The sequence below is a fragment of the Mesocricetus auratus genome, unplaced genomic scaffold, assembly GCF_017639785.1.
Source record: "Mesocricetus auratus isolate SY011 unplaced genomic scaffold, BCM_Maur_2.0 Super-Scaffold_100676, whole genome shotgun sequence".
Taxonomy (NCBI): Eukaryota; Metazoa; Chordata; class Mammalia; order Rodentia; family Cricetidae; genus Mesocricetus; species Mesocricetus auratus.
Window position 1 is genome coordinate 132967934 of NW_024429266.1, and position 26766 is coordinate 132994699.

At 46.1% G+C, this 26766-nt stretch overlaps 1 protein-coding gene across 2 annotated transcripts in view; it reads left to right on the plus strand.

The window, feature by feature from the left end:
* Reep1 (receptor accessory protein 1) overlaps positions 1–26766 on the plus strand; it is a 101792-nt gene that overhangs the window by 33597 nt on the left and 41429 nt on the right. For both annotated transcript variants that reach the window (XM_040737809.1, XM_040737810.1), the window contains exon 2: positions 22221–22293. In XM_040737809.1, coding sequence (XP_040593743.1) covers positions 22221–22293 — 73 coding nt within the window. The remainder of the gene's footprint in view (positions 1–22220; positions 22294–26766) is intronic.

Sequence of the window (26766 nt, forward strand, 5' to 3'; positions counted from 1 at the left end):
CCATCCCCCAAGTGCTGGGATTAGAAGTGAGCATCACCAGGCTCCACTGACTTTTTTAAATGTAATACATTTCTTTAAAAAAATTATTCTAAGTGCTAGAGAGATGGTTCAGTGGTTAAGACAACTTGTTGCTCAATGCAAAGGGCTGGGGTTCAGTTCCCACACCCACATGGTGGCTCACATCTGTAACTTCAGTTTCAGGGGTCTGATATCCTCTTTTGGCTTTTCTTTTTTTCTGTTGGTTTTTAGAGACAGGGTTTCTCTGTGTAGCTTTGGAGCCTATCCTGGAACTCACTCTGTATACCAACCTGGCCTCAAACTCACAGAGATCCACTTGCCTCTGCCTTCCAAGTGCTGGGATTAAAGACATGAGCCACCATCTCCCTGCCCTCTTTTGGCTTTTTATGGGTACCAGGAGAGCACATGGTGCATATATAAATGCAGGCAAATGCTCACGTGCATAAAACTAAAATGCATGATTTTAAAAACATTTTATTTTTATTTATGTATATGTGTCTGTCTCTGTATGTGCACACATGCACATGTGTGTAGGAGTCACAGAGGCCAGAAGAAGGCATCTTATCCCTAGAACTCGTGTTACAAGTGATTGTGAATCACCGGCAAGGGTGCTAAGAAGCACTCTTAGCTACTGAGCCATCCCTCCATTCCCTCAGGATTATGTTCTTTAAGGCAAAGGACGGGAAACTCGATTGTCTTTACCCAAGTGTGTTTGTTTCTGTTTGGAGAAAAGCAGTCTTTGTCCTCAAGCTGGGGTAGAAGAGGTGGGGCTTCATCTGGGCTTATGGAGCTTTAGAAGGCAACAGAAATACAGTGTGGGCAAGTGAGGAGTGTGAGCACCCTAGCTATGGGTCAGGTTACAAGATCCTGCAGAGTCAAGCCAGAGTCCAGAAAATGTCTAAAACGCTGCATGGGCCAGCTTAAAAGGTGTGAGCAGGAAGGGGAGGGGCTAGCAGCCCAGCCACTCCTAATAATAGCTGCATAGTTTTTAAATGGACATCAATGATGCTTATCACCTGTTGTAGCCATTCTACTCCTAAGTTTTTACCCAGGAGAAATGACAACATATATCCTAAGAAACACTAGACTTTGGTCAAGTATTCCGAATGGCCTGATTCCTCAGAACTAAAGGGTTTTGAGCAGAAGAACGGACTAAAGAGTTCTGGCCTCTGAATAAATGTCATACACACCAGTGCGAGCACACACACACACACACACACACACACACACACACACACACATGTGTACGAATGAAAGATCATTTGTGCTTTGCAATGGGCTTTTTTACAGAGTCCCCAACAGTGAGGCAGCTGTTTCCAGGGAGGATGAGTGTCCCACATGGGTGGGTGGATGTGTAGTGATGACTGGGAAGTTCTGATTTGGGGGAGGAGCTTGTTGGTGTACAAACTTCACTCTTTTCTTTGCCTTTGTGTGTGTGTGTGGGGGGGGTGGAATGGAGTAGGTGAGCATCAAAGTCCTGAGAGTCTGTGATTCCAACGGAGACTAGAAAATCCAGTCCTGTGTCTGAAGGAAGTGTTCTTGGCCTCAGGCAACAGAAAGATGTTTCTCTGTGTTCTTCCCTCTTAGCCAGAGTGAGCTCATCTTTCATCTAGCTAGTGCTGCGTGGGACTGGGATGCTGTAATCTTTCCTTGCCCTTTAATCCAGGCTTGGCTGCTAATGGTTTTACAGGAACTGTGCCTTTTCTCACTGGAGTATTTATGAGCCCTGGGAGAGCACAGAGCATGTGTGACAGGTCCTTTCCTCATCTCCTCACTGGCTCCCTCCAGTCTTGGCTGTAAACTGTATCTCTGACCTCTTCCCCTTCACCCCAGCAATTCGCTCATCCACCGGCTCACAGCTACAGCACGCGCTATTTGAGTTGGTCGCTGTGCTGGGAAATAGAGGTCCCCCTGTTTTACGTTATCTGTCACCAGCCTTCTCTTCAGTCTTCCTGCTCCCCTACCCTTTGGATAGATATCGACAGCATGTGTTCTGGGGAGTGGGAGGCCCCCTCACCCTGGCATCTGCTTGACCCAAATGCATTGAGCCATGTGTGGCCCAAAGCCACCGCACTGTCATGGTTTTGTGGTTTGCACATGCTACTTTGCCTGGCATTCCTGCCCTTCCCCCATCCTCTCTCCCTCTGCCTGGGGAAGTTGCTGAGCTAGAAGTCCTGTCTCAGCCAGCACAGCATTCCCTGTGGGAGCGATGGTTTTTCTTGTGCCACATCCAGTTAAATTTGAACTCTGTGAGGCCTGGGACGGTTCCACTCATCTTTATACTACACCAAAGATGGCTAAGGATTGAGGGTCACTATGGCCAGTAGGATGGGACGCCAGCTGTAAGGAGAAAGAAGAAAACCTAAGTCACTCATATTTCAGTAACCCAGAGACCAATTTAGAGGGGCCCTTGGTGCATTTTGAACATAGCAGTTTCATGTGTTTGAAATTACTACTGATTTCAGTTAAAATACTAATGCCTTCTCATTTATTGTTCACAAGTGTTCTATGGAAGAGTGAAGTGAACTTTTTGTGTTATAGCTCACTCCCTCTTTATTGTTGATGTTTATTGTATGTTCAGCTTTTGACATGAGTGCCATAGAATGCATTTATGCCTTTGTCTTTGTTTCATTTGGATGAATTCCCAGGAGGACAATTGCTAAGCAGAGCATAGTAACACTGTTAAGGATTGAGGAACAATTGCAACTTGGCCCCAGGGAGAGCATGCCAAGATCTGCTCCCAAACACAGTTCTTTCCTTTTTGGACAGCGTCCCACACTGTAGCCATGGGTAGCCTGGAACTCACTGTAGAGCCCAGGCCAGGCTCAGATTCATAGTTCTCCTGCCTCATCCTTCCAAGTGCCAAGAATACAGGTAAAGGTCACAATCTAGTTTTTGTTTGTTTGTTTTTGTTTTTTAATGGTTGAGTTCGTGGAGTCTTATTCATTCGTTCATTTGTTCATTCATTCGTTCATTTTTGTTCTTTCACTCCTGAGCATAGAATCCAGGGTTTGCACATGCCAGGCGAGGCAAGTGTTCTACCATTGGGCCACACTTCCCAGCTTAAGTTTGTGGATTCTGAAAAAATGAGGGCAGGCTGGTGAGTTGGCTTAGCACAAGCTCGGTGGCTGTGTTCAGTTCCCCTAACCAGTCTGAGGGAGAGAATGGACTCTAAAAGCTGCCCTCTGACCTCCACGTGCTAATCACAGCATAAGCGTTGCATTTACACACACACACACACACACACACACACACACACACACTACTAATTAAGTGAAATTTAAGTTTTAAAACACGTAAAACGCTAATTTTTTTAGAGGTTTTGGTGGGGAGAGGAGATGAGTCAGAAGCAAACAGAACTGCAGATCTACCAACCTTCTGATTGACCCTGGTTTCAATTTGGAAGAAACTTGCTGGACAGCTTTTATTTTGACAAAGACTGTGGCTGAGAGAGACCTGGCATGCTGCAGTCCTGGGACCAGGAGTTGGGCATTCAGTGACATTCAGCCCAGCTGTGCTGCTCCATGACAGTCTGGGAACAGAAGCCTTTTGGAGAAGCTACCCGTCTCCCTAGAGCAGGGAAGGGAAGGAAGCCGGTACTGGCCCCTGGGCTCAGCGCCCTTCAGCCATGCTCCGTTAGTCACACATTTATTAATGAGGAGCTCGGATCTCTGGTGTGTGGAAGCCAGGCTGGTTTTAGGAAACCCCTTGGGAATGGAAGGAAAATGGGGTGTGGATGAGCCATTTGCTGCTGTCTCAGTTGGGGAGGTCACACACGGTGCGTTCATCTGCATAGAACCTTCTGGCAGCTTAGAGTTAGTCATTTGCCTGTCCATTGCCTGAGAGCTGAACTTGTAGCCTTGGGACCTACACATCTGTGGAAGGACTAAGAATGCTCTTGCTAATTTGTGAACAAATTATTTATGAATCAATGATGTGCAGACAACATTTTGAAAAATAAAATAAAATGAGCCCTAATCAAAATTTCTGTTTTCTGGAAGGCTATATATAGTAAGAATGTTTTTCCTAAAGTGTGTGTGTGTGTATGTGTGTGTGTGTGTGTGTGTGTATGTATGCATGCATGCGCGTGTGCGTGCCTGTATTTACGTGCATGCTTGAGCACAGAGGCCTGACGTTGACACTAAACATCCTCCTCAGTCACGCTCTGATCCACCCTGCATATTGAGGCAGGGTCTCTCACTTGACTCCAGAGCTCACCAATCTGGCTGTCTAGCTACTGAGCCTGCCCTGGGGATCCCAGGTCTCTGCCTCCCTAGTGCTGGGGTTACAGGTGGGTTACGATGCCCACCTGGCATTTTCATGGGTGCTAGGGGGTCCAAACTCAGGTCCTCATGATTGCTCAACAAGCACTTTACCAACTGAGCCAACTCTCCAACACTCAAATTATGTCTTAACATCACATTATCTCTTAAATTAGTTTGCAAATGAATTAAACTGAGGCTAAGGCAAGAGACTCACCTCTAGAGGCCAGTCTGAGTTACAGAGTAAGTTCTAGAACAGCTTTGGCTATAGAGTGTGGCTTTGTCTCAAAACAACAACAACCCAATTCCAAAATAAATCAGTTTAGGAAAAACATTCTTACTATATATAGTCATCTAGAAAAGAGAAATTTTGATTAGGGCTCATTTTATTTTATTTAGGGATTTTAATTGAGCAAGGTGAGATGGGAAACTCCTAGCTGGAGCATACCACTGTGCTCTTCCCTTGAAGTGTCTTGTTTCATTTCATCCTTAAGTGGGGATCACTGTGGATTCTTATTTTTGTAGATGAAGAAACTGAAACAGAGAAGTTTAATAACCTGAAGTCATAAAACCAATACCTGGCAGAAATGAGGCACGAACACTTGTCTCTAAAGACCATATAGTGACCAGAACCCAAGGGGCTGGTTTGCTCTGTGTCTGGCAAGAGCTGGGAGGAAAGTCCTTCTCTGCTCCCAGGGGAGCATGGACTGTCCTCCTGGCTAGCTGAGGTGGTGTCCACTGGTGCTGTGGTCTGTGCAACTGCCCTGGGAGCAGCCCTTCTGGGTGGGGTTTCAGAGATCATCTCAAGTCTCCCCTGGGATAACAGAGAAAGTAGATGAGTTTGTATGGAGAGGTAGAATTTGGGCTGGACCAAGGGGTGGAGGTTTCCAGGTAACAGGTTTAGCACAGTCAATAGTTCCTGGACATCTTAGTGATACAAAGTGAAAAAGGGAGTGGGGATAGAGGTCACTGACAGGATGCCTGCTTAACATATATGAGGCTCTAGGTTCAGTCCCCAGTGTCACCCAAAACCTAAGAGCAAAATAGCTCCTTAGAGTGGCCCCTGAGGGCCAGCCTGCCTTGGGTGCCTGCAGGTATATGCAAGTGTTCAAAAAGTTAGGAATGGAATGGCATCCAAAAGGGTGGGGCAGATTAGGTGACCCTCAGGGTGCATGTGACCATGGGTTAATGTGGTCCTGGACTGTGGCCTTTGCAGCATATACTTGGGTTCTCCGAGCATGCTATATTGGAGAGACACATGCACCAGTTTTATTGACATACTCATATTGAGGGACATAGCCAATGTATCAATTTTCTCACTGTTTTTGCCAGCTGATGGCTATATGATTTCATTTTTGTCTTTTTTTTCTATATTCTTTTTTCCCTACATAAATGTCAGTTGTTTTTTGTTTTGTTTCGTTTGGTTTTTTGAGACAGGGTTTCTTTGTGGCTTTGGAGGCTGTCCTGGAATTAGTTCTTGTAGACCAGGCTGGTTCACACTCACAGAGATCCACCTGCCTCTGCCTCCCGAGTGCTGCTATTAAAGGCGTGCACCACCACCACCCAGCAAATGTCAGTTGTTTTTATGTTAACTCTAAGAAAGTTAAGCCCACCTGGGACAGTATGTTTTGCTCACTGTGATGGTATTATGATTTATGTAAAAATTTCAGGGAGCTGAAGAGACAGATCAGCAGTCAAGAACAGGTACCACTTTGGTAGAGGACCCAGGTTTGGTGCCCAGCACCCACCTCGAGTGGCTCACACCGCCTGTCACTCCAGCTCCAGGAGCTACATAATCAATTTGAAGATAGCCTGGTCTACGTGAGACCTTGTCTCAAAAAACTAGCAACAGCCAGGCATGGTGGTGCATGCCTTTAATCCCGGAACTGGGGAGGCAGAAGCACAGGCTCAGGCTTGTCTACATAAGCAAGTTCCAGGACAGCCAGGGCTACATAATAGAGAGACACAGTCTCAAAAAGAACAACAGCAAAAGGTGTCCATTCTCACTATCCTGCCTTGCCCCCTTGCGCCTCTGCCTAGCAGCAGAGATAAAACACGCCTTACTTTCCTGTTTTCCTTCCCAGTCATCTACTCTTTGTTTTCCGCCATCCAGAGCAAAGCTGTGTCAGCACTCTGCCTTGCTGACCCGGATTTCCATCTGCTGGGACAAAGAGATGCAGGGGGGAAAAAAACCAAACAAACAAAAACCCAAACCTCTTTTAAGCCATTTTACTTCCTGCTGTGATTTCCAGGAATACATCATAGCAAAGGTTGACTACCCATGATTGTTCTGGTGCCCATAGAAGCTTTACTTGGCCTTGTCATTATTTGGGTGTCTGCCATCATCCCACTAACTCAGGATGCAGAGTCGTTGTGACTCAGTCATGCTCAGAGATGTCCTTCAGGGGGGACAGAACCTCAAAGAGAACAAAGGCCTTGCCCCAGTCACATGAAAGTGAGGGTATGAGTGCCTGAGACGGGGGGGGGAGGAAGGAGGGGGGTTTCACCAGGACCTACCATAGTACCGCCCTCTGTTCACTGTAGGCTCACCAGCAACAGCACTCTGGGCACTCACCGGACTGCACACTGAGTATCTTTATCTGAAAGTTTGGGGGGCCAGAAATGTTTCAGAGTTAGGACTCTAGTTTTAGATTTTGATATATTTAGTACATGCATCCACGCATGCACACGTGCAGGTGGAACCCAAGTCACAGCACAAAGTCATCTTTGGGGTGGGCATGGTCTTACACACGCATGATCCCAGCATGTGAGAAGCTACACAGAAAGTTCAACACCAGCCTGGATTGCATGAGACTCTGTCTCAAGAAAACAGAAGAAAAAAGAGAAAAAGGAATTAATTTGGAGATGGGTTAGATGGCTTAGCAGGTAAAAGGGGCTTGCTGGAGACCTGAGCTTTTTGGTTCCCGGAAGCCATGGTGGAAGGAGATGGCCAACTACTAGAAGTCTGCTCTGACCTCTACATGCACATTCATTTACATTCTCACACAGGCATCATTCATATGTACGTATATGCATATACACGGTATTAACAATTAATAAATGCATAATGTTTAAAATAAATTCATTTTTGTTTAGTAAGTATCTTAATCACACAGGCTGGAGGTAATTTTATGCAATTTATTTAATGCTCCTCTGTTCTGACTATAGCTTGTTACCTGAGGTTGGGGTAGAATTTTCCGCTTAGGCATACATATGAGTGCTCAAAAACGTAAGGATTTTGGAACATTGTGGCGTGCCTGTAGAAAGCACCAGGTGAGTTTTTCCTGGATGCAAGAATGCGACTGAGATCTAGGGAGTAAGGTGACCGCCCAAGATCAACAGCCACTAGGATCAGGGCTGAGCCTAGAACCAGAGTCCTCAAGCCCAGCTTCCTCTCTCCTGTGCCCCATCTCCCCTCCTTTTCCTGAGACCTGCTTCCTGTGTTCTGACCTCCAGACACTCTGTCCTGAAATCACCATCCCCCACAAGCCAGCACCCCAGATGGCTTGCCCTTCCCCCACTGCAGAGCTGCCAATCTATGCTCTCTGCAGAGATGCTAGAGACTGGGGACTTCTTCACTTGCCCTCAGAGCATCACCGTGATACCCCAGCCTAAACTAGGAAGTGGGGACCCTCTGTGGGTCCGAAGTTTTGTCCAAACTGTAGCAGGGCCTTCTTGGGTCAAGCTCACACAAGAAAAGAGTCTTGTGTGGCTCTGCTGGGTGTTCTCTCTTTATTTGGAGAGGAAGTCAGACTGGGCTCGGGTGTCTTCTGTGACCCTCACAGACCCTTTCTTGAAGGCACATACCCAGAATCAATGAACCAGGGCACAGGAGACAATGGTCACCTCCCAAGCAAACATGCAAACACAAATCCAAACTGGAAATGTGTTATCTTTCCTGTCCTGTCCCTCAGGGAGAATCCATCTTGCTGGCAGTGGCTGTCCTTTTCCTAGTCACATTGAAGCCCAAGATCCAGCCGGGTGTTGGTGGCGCACGCCTTTAATCCCAGCACTCGGGAGGCAGAGGCGGGCGGATCTCTGTGAGTTCAAGGCCAGCCTGGTCTATAGAGTGAGTTCCAGGACAACCTCCAAAGCTATACAGAGAAACCCTGTCTCGAAAAACCAAAAAGAAGTCTGAGATCCTACCGGTCAACCAGTCCTTTTCAAGCTTATGACCCTCCCACCTGTGCAGTGGGTACAGTCTATTTTGCAGGGCAGTTACAATGAAAGAGACTCCTCCCGGGCACCTGTCAAAGAACCCGTATCTAGTCATCAGCCCAGCCCAGCGCTACAGCCTCTAGGTTCCAGAATCTCTGTGGTCATCCTTTGACAGTGCAGCCTGGGGTTCAGGAGCTCCACTGGATAAATGAAGACAACACATCCCTTCAGCTGTGTTGCCCCCAAAAGGTCCCCTCTTGTCAGTTCCTTGTTTGATGTCCTGGTTTCTCTCCTGTCATTGTGATAAAAAGCAACTTTAGGAGATAAAGGACTTCTTTGGTTGCAATTGCACATTACAGTCTATGCCGTCATTTTGGAGGAAGTCAAGGCAGGAACCTGAAGCAACTAGTCATGTCCACAGTCAAGAGCAGAGGTAAAAATAAATGCATGAGTGCGTGCCTCTGGTGCTCAACTCACCTTCTCCACGCTTGCGCAGTCCGTGATGCCAAGTTCAGGAAATGGTGCCTCTCCCTTTAGGCTGGGTCTTACCACGTCACTTAACATAACTGAGTCAATCTGTATACCCCAGACATGCTCTCAGGCCATCATTTGATACTCTTCCCGGGTGATTGTAGTTGACAAAAACAATCATCACTGTCCCTTATGCCCACCCATAATCATGGCCACCTGGGGCTCACACATGGAAAGAATGTACAATGTTGCATTCTGGAACAAGTAAAACTCCTTAAGCCAATTTTTAAATTAGATTTATACATTTTATTTCATGTGTGAGTGTTTTGCCTGCATGTATGTATGTGTGTCACATATGAACTTGATGCCCACAGTGGTCAGAAGAGGCCATTGGGTCCCCTGAATCTAGAGTTCCAGAGGTTGTGAACCACTACGCGGGTGCCAGGAATCAACCACAGGTCCTCTGCAAGAGCAAAAGTGCTCTTAGCTGCTGAGCCATCTGTCTACCCCGTGCTCCAGAGCTAGCTTTGTTTGATATCCTGTCTTGCATTTTCCCTTCATTGTAGTGCCTGATGGCATCCATTCTTTTCAAAGTAAGTGCACAGTTGTTGAGGAGCAAGTCTCACCTGTGATACTTGAAGGAATGATCTTGCTTTCTAAGCAGAGCAAGCTACTGGGTGTTTACAGCGTAACCTCCTGATCCTTGAGCCGTATTCCACTATAAAGATTTACCATGTGGGACTGAAGAGGTCCAGAACTTGACAGCATTTGCTGCTCTTCCAGAGGTCTGGAGGTGAGTTCCCAGCTTCTAAGTCTGGTGGCTCACAGCCACCTGTACCTCGAGCTCCAGGAGATCTGACGCCCTCTTCTAGCCTCCATGAGCACCGGCACAAGCATGCACGTGGGCACACACAAATGATGAGAATAAATCGTAAAAATATAACTGCCCTTCAAAGCATGATGCCTCTGTTACCCAGATAGGGGCTTCGCTTCTCGCACAGGACTGGATGCCTTATGCAGCCTGCATGGAGGTCCTCTTACTCCTGCAGACCTCTGCCTGCCTCACCCACAGGAGACGCCTGTGGTGCGTTCTCACCCCACTGCACCCTGCTTCCCAAGACTCCCCAGCCCGGAGGGAGCACTCCGGAGCATTCTTACCCTCGACCCTCCCTGTGTTTGCTTGCTAACTCTTCTACACTTGCTCATAATTAAGACGTGCTGGGAGGTCACCTCCCGATTTTCAGTTTTGTTCGCTGAAGGAACCTGGCGGGTCTCCAGCTGGCTTTCTTTTCATGGGGTTTGTGGTCTAATGAGAGTGGCACTCTGGACCTGAGCCAAACATCCCTTTTTCACAGGATCTTTGTCCTCCCAAGAGCAGGTGAGACTTAGTTTCAGGCCTGAGCATAATTTTCTTTCCCGTAGTTCTTCCTCCATTTGAGGATAGGTGACAGCAGAGCTTTTGTTGACTGACTTTCTTCTGAGAGAGAGAGAGAGAGAGGGAGGGAGGGAGGGAGGGATGGAGGGAGGGAGGGAGGGAGGGAGGGAGGGACGGACGGACGGACAGACAGACAGACAGACAGACAGACAGAGACAGAGGGACATATAGATGGCTCTCCTTTGAGAAGCTCACACCTAAACTCCAACTGTTTTGTGTACGTGTGTACGTGTGTGTGTGTGTGTGTGTGTGTGTGTGTGTGTGTGTGTGTGTGTGTGTGTGGTGGGGTGTCAGTGGGTAGGTGTACTTGCCCTATAAGCCTTATGTCTATGTTCGATCCGGGGGACCCACGGTGGAAGGAGAAAACTGACTCCCAAAGTTGGCCTCTGATATCCATATGTGCACTCTAATATGTATACTCCCACCCCACATTGCACACACACACACACACACACACAGACACACACACACATACATACACACACCACAATATATGTGTATATGTAATTTTATGTATAATTTTAAAAATCAAATAAATACATAAAATGTCAATAACAGAACATATTGGGCTTGGTTTGTAAAGTGCTTGCCTATGGTGTTTGAATTCCTGGGTTCAGTCTCCAGGACCACATAAACCAGTCTTAGCAGTAAATACCCCAGCACCTGGGAGGTACAGGTAAGAGGATCAGGAATTCAAGGTCATTCTTAGCTACATGGTGAGTTGGAGTCCAACTAGCCTGGAATACAAGAGATCCTGCCTCAAAAAATTGTTTTTCTAGTTGAAACACGACTCCCGCCATCTCTTTTTCTCTTTCTTTTCTTTTTTGTACTAAATCTTTAGCCTGAGTCTTGAACACGCCAAGCACATATTGTACTACTAAGCTACACCCTGAGCCCCAATAGGAATGTGTTTGCTGGGTGTCTTAGTTAGGGTTTCTATTGCTGTAAAGAGACACAATGACCACAGCAACTCTTAGAAAGGAAAACATTTCATTGGGGCTAGCTTACAATATCAGAGGTTTAGTTCATTGTCACCATGGAGGAACATGGCGACATGTAGACAGACTTGGTGCTGGAAAGGTAGCTGAGAGTTCTGCATCTTGATCCACAGGCAGCAGGAGTCTGTCCCACTGGGCGTCAAAACCTGCCTCCGTAGTGACCCACTTCCTATAACAAGGCCACACCTACTCTAACAAAGCCACACCTCCAAATAATGCTATTCCCTATGGCCAAGCATCCAAATACATGAATGAGTCCATGGGGGCCATACCTATTCAAACCACCACACAGGGCAACTTCTGAATGGAGCATAATACACAGCCATTTTCCCTTCTAAAGAAACTAGGACTACTTAAAAAAATTGTTTGCATTGCCCCTAAGCTACCTCTCATCCTAAATGACATTTTACTAGTGGTACATTCTTAGCTTGTTTTACAACCGATCAACAGAATTTGCCCATTGTGAGACTGGACATTAAAAAACTCTCTATACTTATCAAGCAACTCCACTGTTTGTCTCCATTGTTTATTGTTTATTGTTTGCGTTCTGGGAATTTAACTGATAGGTCTTGTAATGAACTCACTGGGGATCTGCCTTTTCTGGTTGCTTATTTCATTTAGCGTAATATCCTGTTGGTTGTAGCTTGTGTCTGAATTTCCTTCCCTCTCAAGGCTGAATATGTTAATTCTTTCTATACTTATTCTAAAACTTGCTTCTTCATTTTTCCATCAGTGGGCATTTGCATTGCTTCCATTTCTTGGCTGCTGTAAATTGTGTTGCTGTGAGCACAGGTGTGTGAACCTCCGTAATAAATAAATAAATAAATAAATAAATAAATAAATAATAAATTTAAAGAAAACAAAGAGTAAGCACGTGACCCCCTAAAGACAGCCTTAGCCTAGTCCATCCCCAGTCTTTGGCACAGCATGTATTTTCTTTCTCTGTGGCTTTGCCTTTTCATTATAAAAAGATGCTATACATTGGCCTGTACTGTGTGGTCTTCTGAGTCTGCTTCTTCATGCTGCCTGGTGTGTTGGCATGTCATCCATGTTGCGTGTTGCCCTCCATGCCCAGCACTGATAGTTCTGAGATCCTCAGAGAGTTCAGACCTAGGGATGAAGAAGGCACTTGGGCCCATTACTCTAGTCTATAGACATGAAGGTTGCCCTACTGCTCCCCAGCCTGAGACTCTGCTTTTTTTTTTTTTCCTTTTAGAGCATCAGATGGGATTGGAAAAGCAATTTGAAGTCAGGCATGTTTTGAAGCCAACTCAAACTTATCAGCTCTGAGACCTTGTGTTGAACATGATGCAGAGTGGAGACTGGTGAATGAATGAATGAGCAAATGAATGAACTTAACCTTCTGCAATCTTAGTTGCTCCCTGTGTTAGTAGTCCTTTACCTGACTGCTGTGGGTATCGGTGTCTGATATCACCTGTTGTGGGCATCCGCAAGGTTTGTCCTGTTCCGTGGCTGTCCTTAAAGTCAGTCCTTGGGTTCTTTCCCTCAGACTGACTTGGGCATATGGTGCAGATCTCAAAAATGATTAGGCCTCAGTACTGCTGGGTGGGAGCCTGAGGGCAGGCAAATACTCAGAAAGCCCCCACAGATACCTGCTGACTCCCCACAAGTCCAGGTTGGAGAACTCCCTGAACTTTCCCCCTCCCATTTTTTTAATGGTACAGACAGGGAACTGATCAGGTTTTTCCCTCTCCACAAACATACACCCGGTGGGGGACATTAGATGAAGTATTATGGAGTAAAGAACTATGGTGCTTTTAGCAAGAGACCCCCGCTCCTCCTAACCAGGGATCGTCTCCCGTTCTCAGATCTGGAAAGGGAAATGGGCTTGAATATAGGTAGTCACAGAGCTGTCACTCAAAAGGAATGTAGGGTTTTTTTTTTTTTCAGAATAGACCCAGGAGGGTGTGGTGACTCATGTTTGTAATCCCAGCATTAAAGTAGCCAAGGCAGGAGGACTATTATGAAATCACAGCCAACCTGAGCTGTATAATGAGTTTGAGACCAGCCTGGGCTACAGCATGAGACCCTGTCTAAAAAACTGAGCAAACAGAAACAGACCTGGCAGGATTCCCCATGCTGCTTTTTGTTAATCAGTTACTTAAATAATTATCTGTTTGCTAGATACTTTCCCTACCAGGAGACCCAGGACACACAGTAATTGCTTAATTTTTCTTTTTCCTTTTTTTTTTAACATTGTATGTGTATTTATGCAGGTATCCCTGTGAGCAGGTGGGGGGTATGTGCATGCCAGGTGCTGGTGTGAAGGTCAGGGGATAATTTCTCTAAGTCAGTTCTCTCCTTCCTGGGCTGTGCACAGCCAGCTGCCTGGCCTTGTGCTTCTGGCCCACCTCACAGTAGGAATGCTGGGGTTCTGCATGCACACCACCATTTATGTGAAGCTTAGAGGACAAGGGTCTAACCCACTGCACCATTTCCCAATTGCTGTTGAATGAAGTGAATAAAAGAATTAACATTTGAAATGACTCTTTCTGAGAAGAAGTAGAGAAAGAAACAAGTACTGGTGGGTCATATGGTACAACCTCCTCATTTGGCTTCTTAGTGCCTGTTGTAAGTAGGTGTTCTTGCCCATTGTAGTCAAAGAAACAGATGCCTCCAGTCTCATAACCAGTTGCTGATGGAGCTGGATTCAAACTCAGGTCTGACATCCAAGTCCAGCCCCTTTCTAGCCACAAACAAGCATCTTAAGAATAGAGCTCTCTACACTTTAGATTTCAAAACAAAAATGGAAAAAAAATTCAGAAATTTGAGCAGGAGTTTATAGAGTTTAACAGCGTGAATCGAGAATTTACAAAATGTTGGTTTCCGGCTCGCATCAGACTTTCCTAAATTGGTCTGAAAGCCTTTCTGTAATCCAATTTAAATGTAATTTTTTCCCTTTAAACACAATGCACGTAGCTTCCCCTCTATTCTCAAGAAGGCCACGCAGGCCTTTGAGATAAAAAAAAAGCCTGGGTTTCACTCTTACAGGGCTGGGAAAGGTCTTAGCAACCGCTGGTCACTCTGAAGGTCGGGTTTTCCTTTGTAGATGGGGAAGGAACTTCAGTCGTCTTGGTATCTTAGAGGTTGTCGCCCAGATCAAAGGGGCAGACAGCCAAACATAGTTCATGACAGGGATGGGCTAGGGGGACATATGCGTCCTTTAGTCGGTGAAGATCTGCAGAGAGGAAGAGGCACTTGGAACACAGGGAGGAGAACTGCAGACAGGGACTGGCAGAAACATACACCAGGGTGAACAAGGACATGCCCTCTTCCTGTTCTGCCAGGATCAGCGCAGGCTGAGAAAGCAGCTCACCTGGGTGACCCTTCATGTGCTTAGACTCTGTGGTTACACTGCTGTATAGTGCCAGGACATTAATACTTGACACACATCCAAAGAAGGCCTGTGTTAGCTGTGTTAGACAAGACAGTTGGTAAGAGATAATGGGCAACACTTTTCCCCTGGCTGTTTTGTTGTTGTTGTTGTTAAAGGTGTGTGTGTGTGTGTGAGTGTGTGTGTGTGTGTGTGTGTGTGTGTGTGTGTCTGAGTATATGGGCACCACATAAGCACAGGTGCCAGAGGAAGCCAGAAGAGGGTGTCAGATTTCCCTCCAATTACAGACTATAGGCAAACACCTGCTCTGGGTGCTGGAAACCAAACCTATGACCTATGTCCTATTCGAGGGCAGCCAATGCTCTTAATCATTGAGCTGTCTCTCCAGCCCACACTCCCCTTCCCTTTTTTCTACTGCTTTCTTCGCTCAGGGACCACTTGCAGATAGTGTGGAGTCGGGAGGGTCATCATAGTGATGAAGAGATAGGCGGCGGAATCACACTGGCCTGGGCTAGCGTTTGGTGCCTAATTGTGGAACTAAATTATTTGAATTCACTAAATCTTAGTTTTTTCACCTGTCTTATGAGAAAAACAATAATGCCCGACTTCAATGATGGTTAGAGATTGTTTGGTAAGTTTGCTTAGCTCCTCATGTGTAGAAAACACGCAACACATACATCTCTAGGGAGCCAAATACACAGGGATCCAGGCCGGCTGTTTTTCTGTTTTCTCCCTCCAGCCTTTTAGAAGGTCATGATGGGTAAATAGAAGCCCAAGGGTTGGGACCACGGCAACCACGGCCCAGGTGGATTTCTGTGATGTGAACCCAAAGCGCTATGCTCTGAGCAGCTCCGCCCCCAGGAGCTTCTGGGTGCCCATTGTGAGAAAGGGTGCTCCCTGTGGAGGTGTGGGAAAGGCCCAGGCCTCACAGGAACATCTTGGTTCTCAAAACGCGTCTGAGACTCTCAGGACTCAGTGACAGTGCACCTTGGAGATGCATCACAGTTGTTGTGAGGTTTTGCTTTGTCACACCTGGGATCTCTGGCATCACCATATCCGGATTGTCTCAGCATGGAGGCTGACGTAAAGTCAGCTTTCTCCATTTTTGGAGATATGCACACACAGCTCACTAATGGGTATGAATTGCACCCAAAGATTTTGTGTTTGAGCCGGGCGTTGGTGGCACACACCTTTAATCCCAGCACTCGGGAGGCAGAGGCAGGAGGACCTCTGTGAGTTCGAGACCAGCCTGGATTACCAAGCGAGTTCCAGGACAGCCTCCAAAGCCACAGAGAAACCCTGTCTCGAAAAACCAAAAAAAAAAAAAAAAAAAAAAAAAAAAAAAGATTTTGTGTTTGCTGTTGGTTTGTAGATTGCTATGCAAACCAACGCATTTCCCCCATAGCACCCTCATACGTTTTTTATTCTGTTGATCTCCTGCTCTCTTTCCCAACCTCTACCTCCTTCCTTTCCCCCTCTCCAGTCATCCCTTGAGACCTTTTTCCTCTCATAGTCCCCCTTTCTATCTAGCTTTATGACTTAGACCTTCTCTCTCTCTCTCTCTCTTTCTCTCTCTCTCTCTCTCTCTCTCTCTCTCTCTCTCTCTCTCTCTCTCTCTCTCTCTCTCTCTCTCTCTCTCTCATGCATGCATGTATGCACCTAAGATCCACACTGGGTGGATGACACAGTCTGTAAAGTGAGTATTCATTGTGCAGCCATTAGTATGGAAGTTTCTGATTACTAGAAATAGAACTACCACATGACCCAACTATACCACTCCTGGGCACATACTCAGAGGAATCCAAGTCCTATCACAAGACATCATCATATCTTTGTTTATCACTGAACTATTCACCATAGCTGGAAATTGAAGCAGCCTAAGAGCCCGTCAACAGAGGAGTAGGTAATATATGCAATGGAATTTTACTCTGCCATGAATTAAAGTGAAATCATGACAGTTGCAACTTTTGTGTTTTTAAGTTCCTGATTTGTAGAGGCCAAAAGGCACCCACCTTTCTTGGCGAGAATTTTTTATTTTAGTGTGTGTGTGTGTGTGTGTGTGTGTGTGTGTGTGAACTCCAATTAAGTTTTACAAGCTCATACAGTTGAATAAACACCACCACAGTCGAGGTCCCTGAAGCTCCTCATCCTTTGTGGGTTAGCAACCCTGGCAACCATGGAAATTGTTTTTGTTCTTATAGTGTTCCGCTCTCAGAACAGTATGTTAATGTGATTGTACCACATGTCGTCATTTCAGTTGCTTCTTTAGTTTTCATAATGCATTTCATAACCTAAATGTTTTTTGTTGCAGTCAGATTAGTGGTGCTGAGATTGGCTTGGAAAGTCAATAGCATTCCTGTATACCTTTAATAACCAATAAGAGATCTAACTTTAAAAAATGAACTGTATTGGGTCTGTGAGATAGCTCAGTGAATAAAGGGGCTTGCTGCCAGGACTGATGACTTGAGTTTGAGCCCCCAGTATCAACATGGTAGAAGGAGAGAACCACCTTCTAATAATTTTCTTTGGTCTCCATAAGCAATCCATGGCAGAGGGATGCACACACACACACCTGTGGGTCACACCTGTAATCCCAGTTCTTAGAGGTAGATGCAGGAGGATCAGGAGTTAGTTTCTAGGCCAGTCTGGATTATGTGAGACCTTGTTGCAAACAAACAAATGTAAACTTACATAGAAAAGCAAAGAGTCAAGAATAGCTAGGAAAGTTTTAAGACTATCAAGATTTATCCTAAAGCTTTGTTTATCAAATTCATGGTTGTTATTTTTAAGATAGCATGTTAGACAGCAGGTCAGTGGAATAGACTAGGAGCTGAAAAAGAATACGCTAACATTTCAGAAAACTTTACATTTGACAGGGTAGTGATGTACACCGATGGGAAAGTGTTCATCAAATGTGCTGGAGACAACTGGCATCCAAGCAGAAAAGAATAACATTGGACCCCTAATTCGTGTCATACAGAAAATAAATTCCAGATGAGTTAAAATCTAGTAGTGGAAAAACAAACATTTAGGTTGTTCATGTGTGCATGTTTGCATGTGGGGACATGTTTGTATGTGCCTGCACATGCTTAGGTATGTGTACATGTTTAACATGTTTGCACATCTGTATATGTACATATGTTTATGCATGTGGGTATGCATGTGTGCACATGTATACATGCATGTGATGCCCAGAAGTCTTCTTCCAGCTCTCTCCACTTTATTTTTGGACACACAGCCTCTCACTGAACTTAGAACTGTCTGTTCCTCATGCCTCTGCCTCTTCAGCAATTGAATTGCTGGTGTGCACTGCCATGTCCAGCTTTAATTTTTTAAGATCTATTTTTTATTTTGTGTATGTGTGATATAGGATATCTGCATTTGAGTTCAGGTGACAATGGAAGCAACAGATCCTCTAGAGCTACAGTTACAGGCAGATGGGAACTGCCTGATGTGGGAACTGAACTCAGGTCATTGGCAAGAGCTGTATGAATTCTTAACTGTTAAGCCGCCTCTCCAGTCCCCATGCCCAGCTTTTTTCATGGTGTTGGGGATCCAAACTCAAATCCTATAGCAAAATTTTTCCAATTGAGCTATCTGTCCAAACTCAGAAGTTTAAAACCTTTGTAAGAAAAGATTGCCAGACCTTTTAAAATATATAAAAACAAGTGTCAAAGATCAGTGTATTTGTTCATATAAATTGCCCAACTTCTGGATAACAAAAGACATTGCAGGCAAGGTACTAGAGTTGATATTGGGGGAAAAGACTTGCAGTGCATATATCAAAGGAAATACCTATACCAGGAATTCAGAATTCCTAAAAAAAAAAGTCACTAGAAAGGTAACTTTACTGAGGGTTGTGTAAAGGTAACTTTACTGAGGGCAGTTAAGCAGCTTCCATGTGCAATAGTCTTTTTTAAAAAAAGTTGATGAACATATATTTGAGGAAATGTCAACAAGGGCACCATTTCACATCAGACTGGCCAAAATTCCAATCTAGTGATATTGTTCTGGCAGGAATGGAGAGCATTAGGACTCTCATAATTGCAGGAAGAAGTAGCAATCGGTACAATGCTGCCAGGTGGTTTCATGTTACCCACTGGAAGATGGCATTGATGTGAAGTGCCTCCTTCAACAAAATGCTTTATGTGTTGAGGGCTAGGTCCCCAGCTAGTGGATCTGATCACTGACAGCTGAAGGGGCTCTGACCTAATCAATGAGTTAATTCACCGATGGATTCAAAACTTGTTGGCATCATTGGGAGGTGATGGGAAATTTCATGGAGGAACATTGTTGGAAGAGGTAGGTCAAGATGAGGATGTCCTTGAGATTGATACCTTGTTCTGGGTTTTTCTCTGGCTCCCTCTACTTCCTGGGTGTCACTAGGTAAAAGGACCATGTCCCAACCTGGACTATGTAGCTAGACCCTGTCTCAAAAATCTAAGAACTTCTAGAGCTCTTGCAGAAGACCAAGGTTCAGTTCCCAGCACCCACACAGTGGCTCACAACCATCCATAACTCCAGTTCCAACATCTCTGACTCACTCTTCTGACATCCCAGGGTACTAGTGGCGTGAGAAATACACATGCATACATGTAGGCTCATATAAATAAAATAAAAATAAGTAAATCTTTAAAAAATAAAACCAAGGGCTGATGAATGGGACGTCTATGTCACATCCTCTTCTCCAAGACTCAGAGGCCTTAGAAGAAGTGGACAGGAATTGTAAGAGCCAGAGACTGGGGAGGATTGAAGCAAAACCGTGTCCTCTGGACATGACAAGACAGCTTCGCTCCTGAACTCATAGCAGCGGTGATTTCCTGCACACGACCGGCACAAGATCAAGCCAGTAAACATTCTAGCATAGAGTTGGGAGGGACTCATGAGCCCCACCCCTAGCTGAGGAGCTATTGTTGCTCGTGGGGGAGTGAGAATGGGTTTTCTTTAAGGGTGTGGTCCCTAGTAGATAGGCGGAGCTCCAGTGGATGACCCCACACCCAGGAGTATATAGGAAGCACAAAATTGGATGGGTAATTTAAAAAAAAAGAAGCATATGACATTGGGAGGGGTGGGAGCAAGGGATTGGATTCTAAAATATGGCCTCTACTTATAGAGTCAAACTGAGTGTGGTGGCACACGTCTGTAATCCCAACACTTGAGAAGTAGAGCAGGAGGAGCAGGAGTTCAAGACTACCATGGGCTACTACATGCATAGCAAGTTCAAGGCCTGCCTGGGCTATACAAGACCCTGTATAAAAGATTTTAAAAAGCAATGTCAGGGTGGAGGATGTAGCTCTGTGGGTAGAGAGCTCAGATAGGTTCACGGAGCCCTGAGTTCATCCCAGTACCACATACACAGAGCCTGGGAGGCAAGCCAGTGCTCCTGGGGGGGGGGGTGGAGCAGGAAGATCAGAAGGCCAGGGTCATCCTTAGCTACAGAGGGAATGTGAGGTCCGTCTTGCCAGCATGAGATGCTGTCTCAACAACCAAACTAAAAAACTAGAGTATGGGAAAGCTGAGGGAGAAGTGACCAGCTTTCACTGGCATGACTTTGCTGAGATGGCTCTTAAAGGGTTAGTGGGGTTCTGCCAAGGAAAACAACGCACTTGTGGCGTTGAGAGCAGATCTTACACTGAGATTCAGGCAGCAGAAAGAGCTGACAGGAAGGTGAAGATCGCCGGCCACCTGGCTCATCAGGAAAGCGCATGGGACTCTAACCTGAAGCTCAGTGAGGGGCAGCTGGGGGTCCGGGAAGATGGCATCATTGGGAGATGACCTTTTAAGAGGCATTTGATCTGGCAGGCACAAAGCCTAAGTTTGTCCCTCCTCCAGCCATCCCCACCTTAAAACTCTTCAGAATAGCTCATCTGGTTTAAATAGACATAAATGCCAAACCCCTTCAGCCTGGACCTGCTTCATTCATTACTTATTGAGAACCAATTGTTTTAATCCCATTTCTTGAGTTAGTAGACTCAAATGTAAATGTGTTTGTAGAGAGGACCCTGTGTTGTCAAACAGGTCTAAGGCAGGGATGCTGGTTACCAGTTCATGCCCCAAGAGACTAGCTGATGGAGTCCAGGCCTCCCTGGCTCGGTGCCCTGTGAACTTTCCAGCTCTGACCACTAAAAAGGTGTTGCTTCTCAGTAGAGTTCACAGAGGTCCTCTCAGTAGGCCTCTGGATCCCTCTTCCACTGTTTATATTATATGCTGCCTCTGAGGAAGGGCTGGAAACCAGCCTGGCAGACATGGATAATAACCATGGCGTCTGTGCCTGAGGAGCCACGTGTTATTTCTCCAGAATTGCCTGGCATTGTGCCTGAGGCCTTGCTGATTCAGCCTGGTGCTGTCTGGTATGCACCCAGCTGCTCAGCCTTCATCCAAGGTCACAGGTGTCCCCTGGAAGATGCTGACTTTGATGTCTCCACTGGGCACTCCCTTCCATGCCAGGAATGGGGATGGAGCTACAAATAATGTAGCCATGAGCCCTGACTCTGTGGAACTTCTCATCATGTGGGAGAGACAGACCCTGGGATAGACTACCTAAATGCTTTGGATATAGACGAGGAATAAAAAATTCAGGGAGCTGTGACAATGTAGGCAAGACAGGGAGAAGAGCCTGGTCTCAGGTGGTGGGGACAATGACAAGGGCAGGAAAGCCTCAACTAAGAGGGAAGTGTCCTCTGACTCCCAAGAATGTTTGGGAGTGGGGCAGCCAAGAGAGGGACGGAGTGGCTGGGGAGACCTCCTTTACAGGGTCACCTGTACCTCAAGCTGGAGGCTCCCAGACCAGGGCACACACTCCTTGACCCACCTTCTTCTTTTAAATCACATTTATTTACTTATTTAGTGTGTGAAGGGGTGGGCACATGGGTGTCATGGTGCATGTGTGGAAGTCAGAGGACAAATAGAGCCAGCTCTTTCTTTCTACCACTTAGCCCCTGGGATCAAACCATCGCCACCTTGCCCAGCATCACCACCATGCCCAGCATCACCACCATGCCCAGCATCACCACCATGCCCAGCATCACCACCTTGCCCAGCATCACCACCATGTCCAGCATCACCACCATGCCCAGCATCACCACCATGTCCAGCATCACCACCATGCCCAGCATCACCACCTTGCCCAGCATCACCACCATGTCCAGCATAACCACCATGTCCAGCATCACCACCATGCCCAGCATCACCACCATGCCCAGCATCACCACCATGCCCAGCATCACCACCATGCCCAGCATTGCCTGCTCATTCTTAAATTCTCTCTCCCACCACCATGCTTTCTCTTCCTCTCCCTTTCAATGTACTTTTGTCCTTTTCTCTTGCTTATCTGGCTGCTCAAGCTAACAGTAGGAAGTGTGTGGGTGGGCTGTCTCAGGAGGCGTTTCCTAAGAACCACCCAGCAGTGACAGGAACCCTTCGGGGGGCCTAGAGAACAGTCCCCTGGAGCTGATGTATGATTTCTATTACACAGGATTGGTGAAAATCACATCTCTTCTTTTTCCTCTGTCTCACCTCTGCAGGCTTATATTTGGCACCCTTTATCCTGCGTATTACTCCTACAAGGCTGTGAAGTCCAAGGACATTAAAGAATACGTAAGTAAAGCCTCTCGTTTGGGGGTGGCTGATGGGGTGTGTGGCTGAGTGTGAAATCGTGGTAGAGGAAGATAGTCCTTTGGTGTGAGTACTGGTGGCAAGACCTGCTCATGCGGCTTCTCAGGAGTCCTGTCCCCTTCCCAAACTGCCCCCTGTCCAGACCCTAAGTGCTGAAGTGAGGAAAGCAGAGACTATGAGAGTAAATTGTATCTGGAACTGGGGACCGGGTGCCATGGTGACTTCATCTCTCCCAGCCTGGGTTTCCCCAGCTGGGAAACCCTGCAGACCACAGATCACCATCTGGCATTGAGAGGTGCACAGGTCTGAGGAGCCAGCTGACCTGGCTATTTCCTGGCACTCCAGTTCTGACCCCCTCCAGGCCATCTTCCAGGCCCTAGAGTTTAAGCTCTTAGAGGATGAGGTGTCCGCAGCCGTCTCTCTGTAGCACCTTGCAGAGAGCTGAGCACATGGCAATGGGACCGGACGACTCCCTGGTTAGAGGATTGTGATAGTTAATTGTTGGTGCTTTGGGTGCTGCATGCATCATTCCTGGTGATCCTGGGACAATGTCAAGTGAAGGATGCGATGAAAATGTCCTTTACCTTGTAGGGGACTAGCCTAGGTCAAAGTGCGGAGGATGTAGGCTTGGTCGTAAAGAAACTGAGTTACCAAGTCCTAGCTCTGAAACTTATTGGTGCTAATTACATGCTAGACAAGTGGCTTAAACCTCAGGTCATCTTCTGAACAGTGGGGTGGTGACAATCCCTCGTCTTCTTAGATGATGCTTGACAAGTTTGGGGTCTGGAGTACTCACTCATTAGAGAATTGCAATAATTAATGTTGGGTGCTCCCAGCATTATCTCTGGTCATTTTGGGGTGTGGGTGAAAAGATACTTCAAAGGCTGGAGAGATGGTTCAATACTGTTGCTCTTATAGAGGACCAGGGGTTCAGATCCCAGCACCCATTTGGGGAGGCTCACAACCACCTGTAACTCCAGCTTAGAGGATCCAACACCATCTTCTGACCTCCTCAAGCACTTGCACACACAAGTACATTCTAATACACACAAAGAAAGAAAAGTAAAATCTTAAAAGAAAGAATTAATTCAGGGATAGCTTGGAAGTCATTATTTTCATGGATCTCACAAGAAGTCTTTCTGATGAAGACCTCTAGATCAGCTACAACCAAACAAAGCTCAGCCCCTTTCTCGCAGTTTCCCAGTAGCTTCAGCTACTCCTACCAGGGAATCCAGAGTGGGTAACTCCTGGAGGCCAGTCCCTGGTATGTGTGAGGACAGCTCCACGTGCACACTATAAATAGCTGAGAAGCTGCAAACACAGAGGCTCTTGCTTCTCAATTGGCACAGCCCAGGCTAAAGCAACAGGCAGCTCCTTTCAGCCCTACCCCTCCTGACCCCTTCCCACCTGTGGTGCTCAGCAGCTGTGCCAGGCAGGGAGGCCTTCCTGAGGTCTGGGCAGAGCAAGGACTGATCGCAAAGCAGTGGCTGAGCGTGCTCCCTGCCAGCTGGGAGAGATCAAACCCTCGTAAATTGTTATGCACTGACTAAACTCACAAGAGCCTGGTGTATGACCAGAATGGCAATCCATTCATTTGGAGTGAAAACTAACTGACAAGTCGAACAGCTGTTCTGTGTTGGCTGGCGTGTGCACACTTTTCCCCCTCGGGGGAAGCTTGGGAGTTAAGATTGTTTCTGGGTAAAAATGGCATTGGGAGACAGGAGTTGAGCAGTACTAGGGGAGACCTGGCTCCTTCCTCTGTCCTCACATGCTTTCTCTGTCTGTCTGTCTGTCTCTCTCTCTCTCTCTCTCTCTCTCTGTGTATGTGTGTTTCTCTGTGTCTCTCTCTGACTCTGTCTGTCTCTGTGTGTGTCTCTCTCTCCCTCTCTCTCTCCCTCTCTCTCTCTCCCTCTCCCCCCCCCCACACACAATGTCCCAATATTCTCAAAGCTCTAGCATGCCCAGTGTCTGCATATCACACATGCACTCACAATGTTAACATGTTTCCTTCTTGTGGTCTGTTCAGTTTTATTTTATGGCTGTGATGAAACATTCTGACAAGGGGCAGGAGAGACGGCTCCATGGTTAAGAGCACTTGCTGCTTTTCCAGAAGACCTGGGTCCAGTTTGCAGCACCTGAGCTGTGTGGCTCACAACTACCTGGGAATCTGATGCCCTTTTCTAGGCTCTGAAGGGCACCTGAACACATTCTCTCTCTCTCTCTCTCTCTCTCTCTCTCTCTCTCTCTCTCTCTCTCTCTCTCTCTCTCTCTCTCTCTCTCTGTGTGTGTGTGTGTGTGTGTGTGTCTGTCTCACTCTGACTCTCACACACAGATTAAAAAATAAAAATAAATCTTAAAATTAAAAAGAAAGAAAACACTTTGACCAAAAGCGGCTTTAGGGAGGGAAGAATTTGGCTTACACATCTAGGTCTCTGTCCATCATTGAGAGAAGCCAGCCAGGCACTCAAGCAGGACCTAAGAGGCAGGCCTGCTTGACAGTCATGCAGCAGTGCCTCTGGCCAAGGAATTCACTCACATCCAAGGACGTATAGCAGAGACCAGGGAGACTACTTCTCTGATGGCTTGATTAGGCTCATGCTCAGTACCTCCCTTATACAGCACAGGACCACCCACCCAAGGAATGTGCTGCCCTCGGTGGGCTGGGCCTCCTACACCAATTAATAGTTAACACAATCTCCTATGGATGTTGCCACAGGCCAGTTTGATCTGGGGAGTTTCTTGATGAAGACTCTTCCAGATGATTCTCATCTGTGGCACTCATAACCACATTTGTCCAGAAAACCTGGGGCTTTCCTGTGACCCGAGCCTCTCCTCCACTATCCATCTCCATTAATTCTCATATCCAGTTGGTGACCATACCTCCTCATCCTTATGACTATTGTCATCTTCCAAACCAGGTCCTTCTCTACAGCCACTCCCTGAGACTTGCTTCACACCATTTTCCCTGCAATGAGTCAATGGTCTCTTGAACTAACTTTTTAAAATATTTATTATTTTTAAATTGGTTATACCTGAGATTATACTATTATAATTTATAACATATGTACAAAAGCATAGGTTATTGGATAATGCAAATTTGTTTTACTTTATGTGTATGGATGTTTTGCCTGAATGTCCATAAGTGTAGGGCATCAAATCTCCTGAGACTGGACTTACAGAAAGTTGTGATTCACTATGTGGTTGCTGGGAATTGAAGATGGCTGAGCTATGTCTTTATCCCAGGATAATGCAAAATTTTAAGACTGCAACAATAACTCCCTCATGACTAATATTTATATTGCTGAGTTACTCCCTTGTGGTTACACTCTCATTTTTATATTTTTGTTATTATTTTAAAGTTTTCTTACAAGTTTTGGATTAGCTTCTTATTGTCACTGTAACAAGTTTCCATGAACTTCCCAGCATAAAACAACATACATTATTAGATTTCGACTCTGGAGTCACAGGCAGGGCTATTTCTTTTGGAGTATTTGGAGGAGAGTCTGTTCCCCTGCCTTTGTGGCTCCCAGTGACAGTTGCCCTTCAGCACAAACCCTTTCCTCATTCTTTGGAGCCAGAGGCAGTGTCTCTGAGTAGTCCTCCACAGGCACCTCCCCCTCAGACCCAGCTGGGAAGAATCCTCCTTTAAGGATGCATGTGATTACAGTTGGTAGGATGATGGCCTTCCCATCCCAGTGTCCTTAATAACCCTACTATGTAGTGGTCACCATCCTTGGTGAGTTGCTAATAGGGAGACCCTTTCTCAAAACTGAAACTGTTGGGATTAATGGGTTAGCTGATATTAAACGATTCATTGGGCAAGAATGAGTGAACCCTCAGGGGTTCCTGCCAGAGACAAAATTGATTTGCATCCTTATGGAAACAATATTGTCATTGAAATCAGTTTTCTATAATCTATGAAGCTATAAAAAAAAGGCCAAACAATGTTGAGAAGTAAGATACCTAAGAGTCAGGATAATTGGGAACTGTATGCTGGACACCTGGCATCTACAGGACACCCAGACTTTTCTAATTTTTTCTGATACCTTATCTTTTTTTTTTTTTAATTTCATTTACGTATTTAGATCCCCGTTAGAAATCTTACATTGGTTCTTTGCAGTTCAAGATCCAGTCAAGAGCTTTGTTATTTTTGTGGAAGATTTTTGCTCTGTAGTCCAGGCTGACCTCAGCCTCATGATTCCCCTGAGAATCCGCGTGCCAGGATTCTGGCCAAGACTTTGAAGACAGCTCATAGTGTCAGTTTTGGGGTCTTCTCCTCTCTGAGGGCCTCCCCTCTTGAACTTGCAGCCACTCGGGCAGGCTCAGGCTCCTTCCCCAGCACTTTGGGGCTTTCTCCTATGGCATAACTAACCCGGGTTAAGTCTAAAATTTCTCCAAGGGATTTGCTTAGAGTCTTACTCTGATTGTACAACAGCTCCCGGCGTGGAAGGAGCT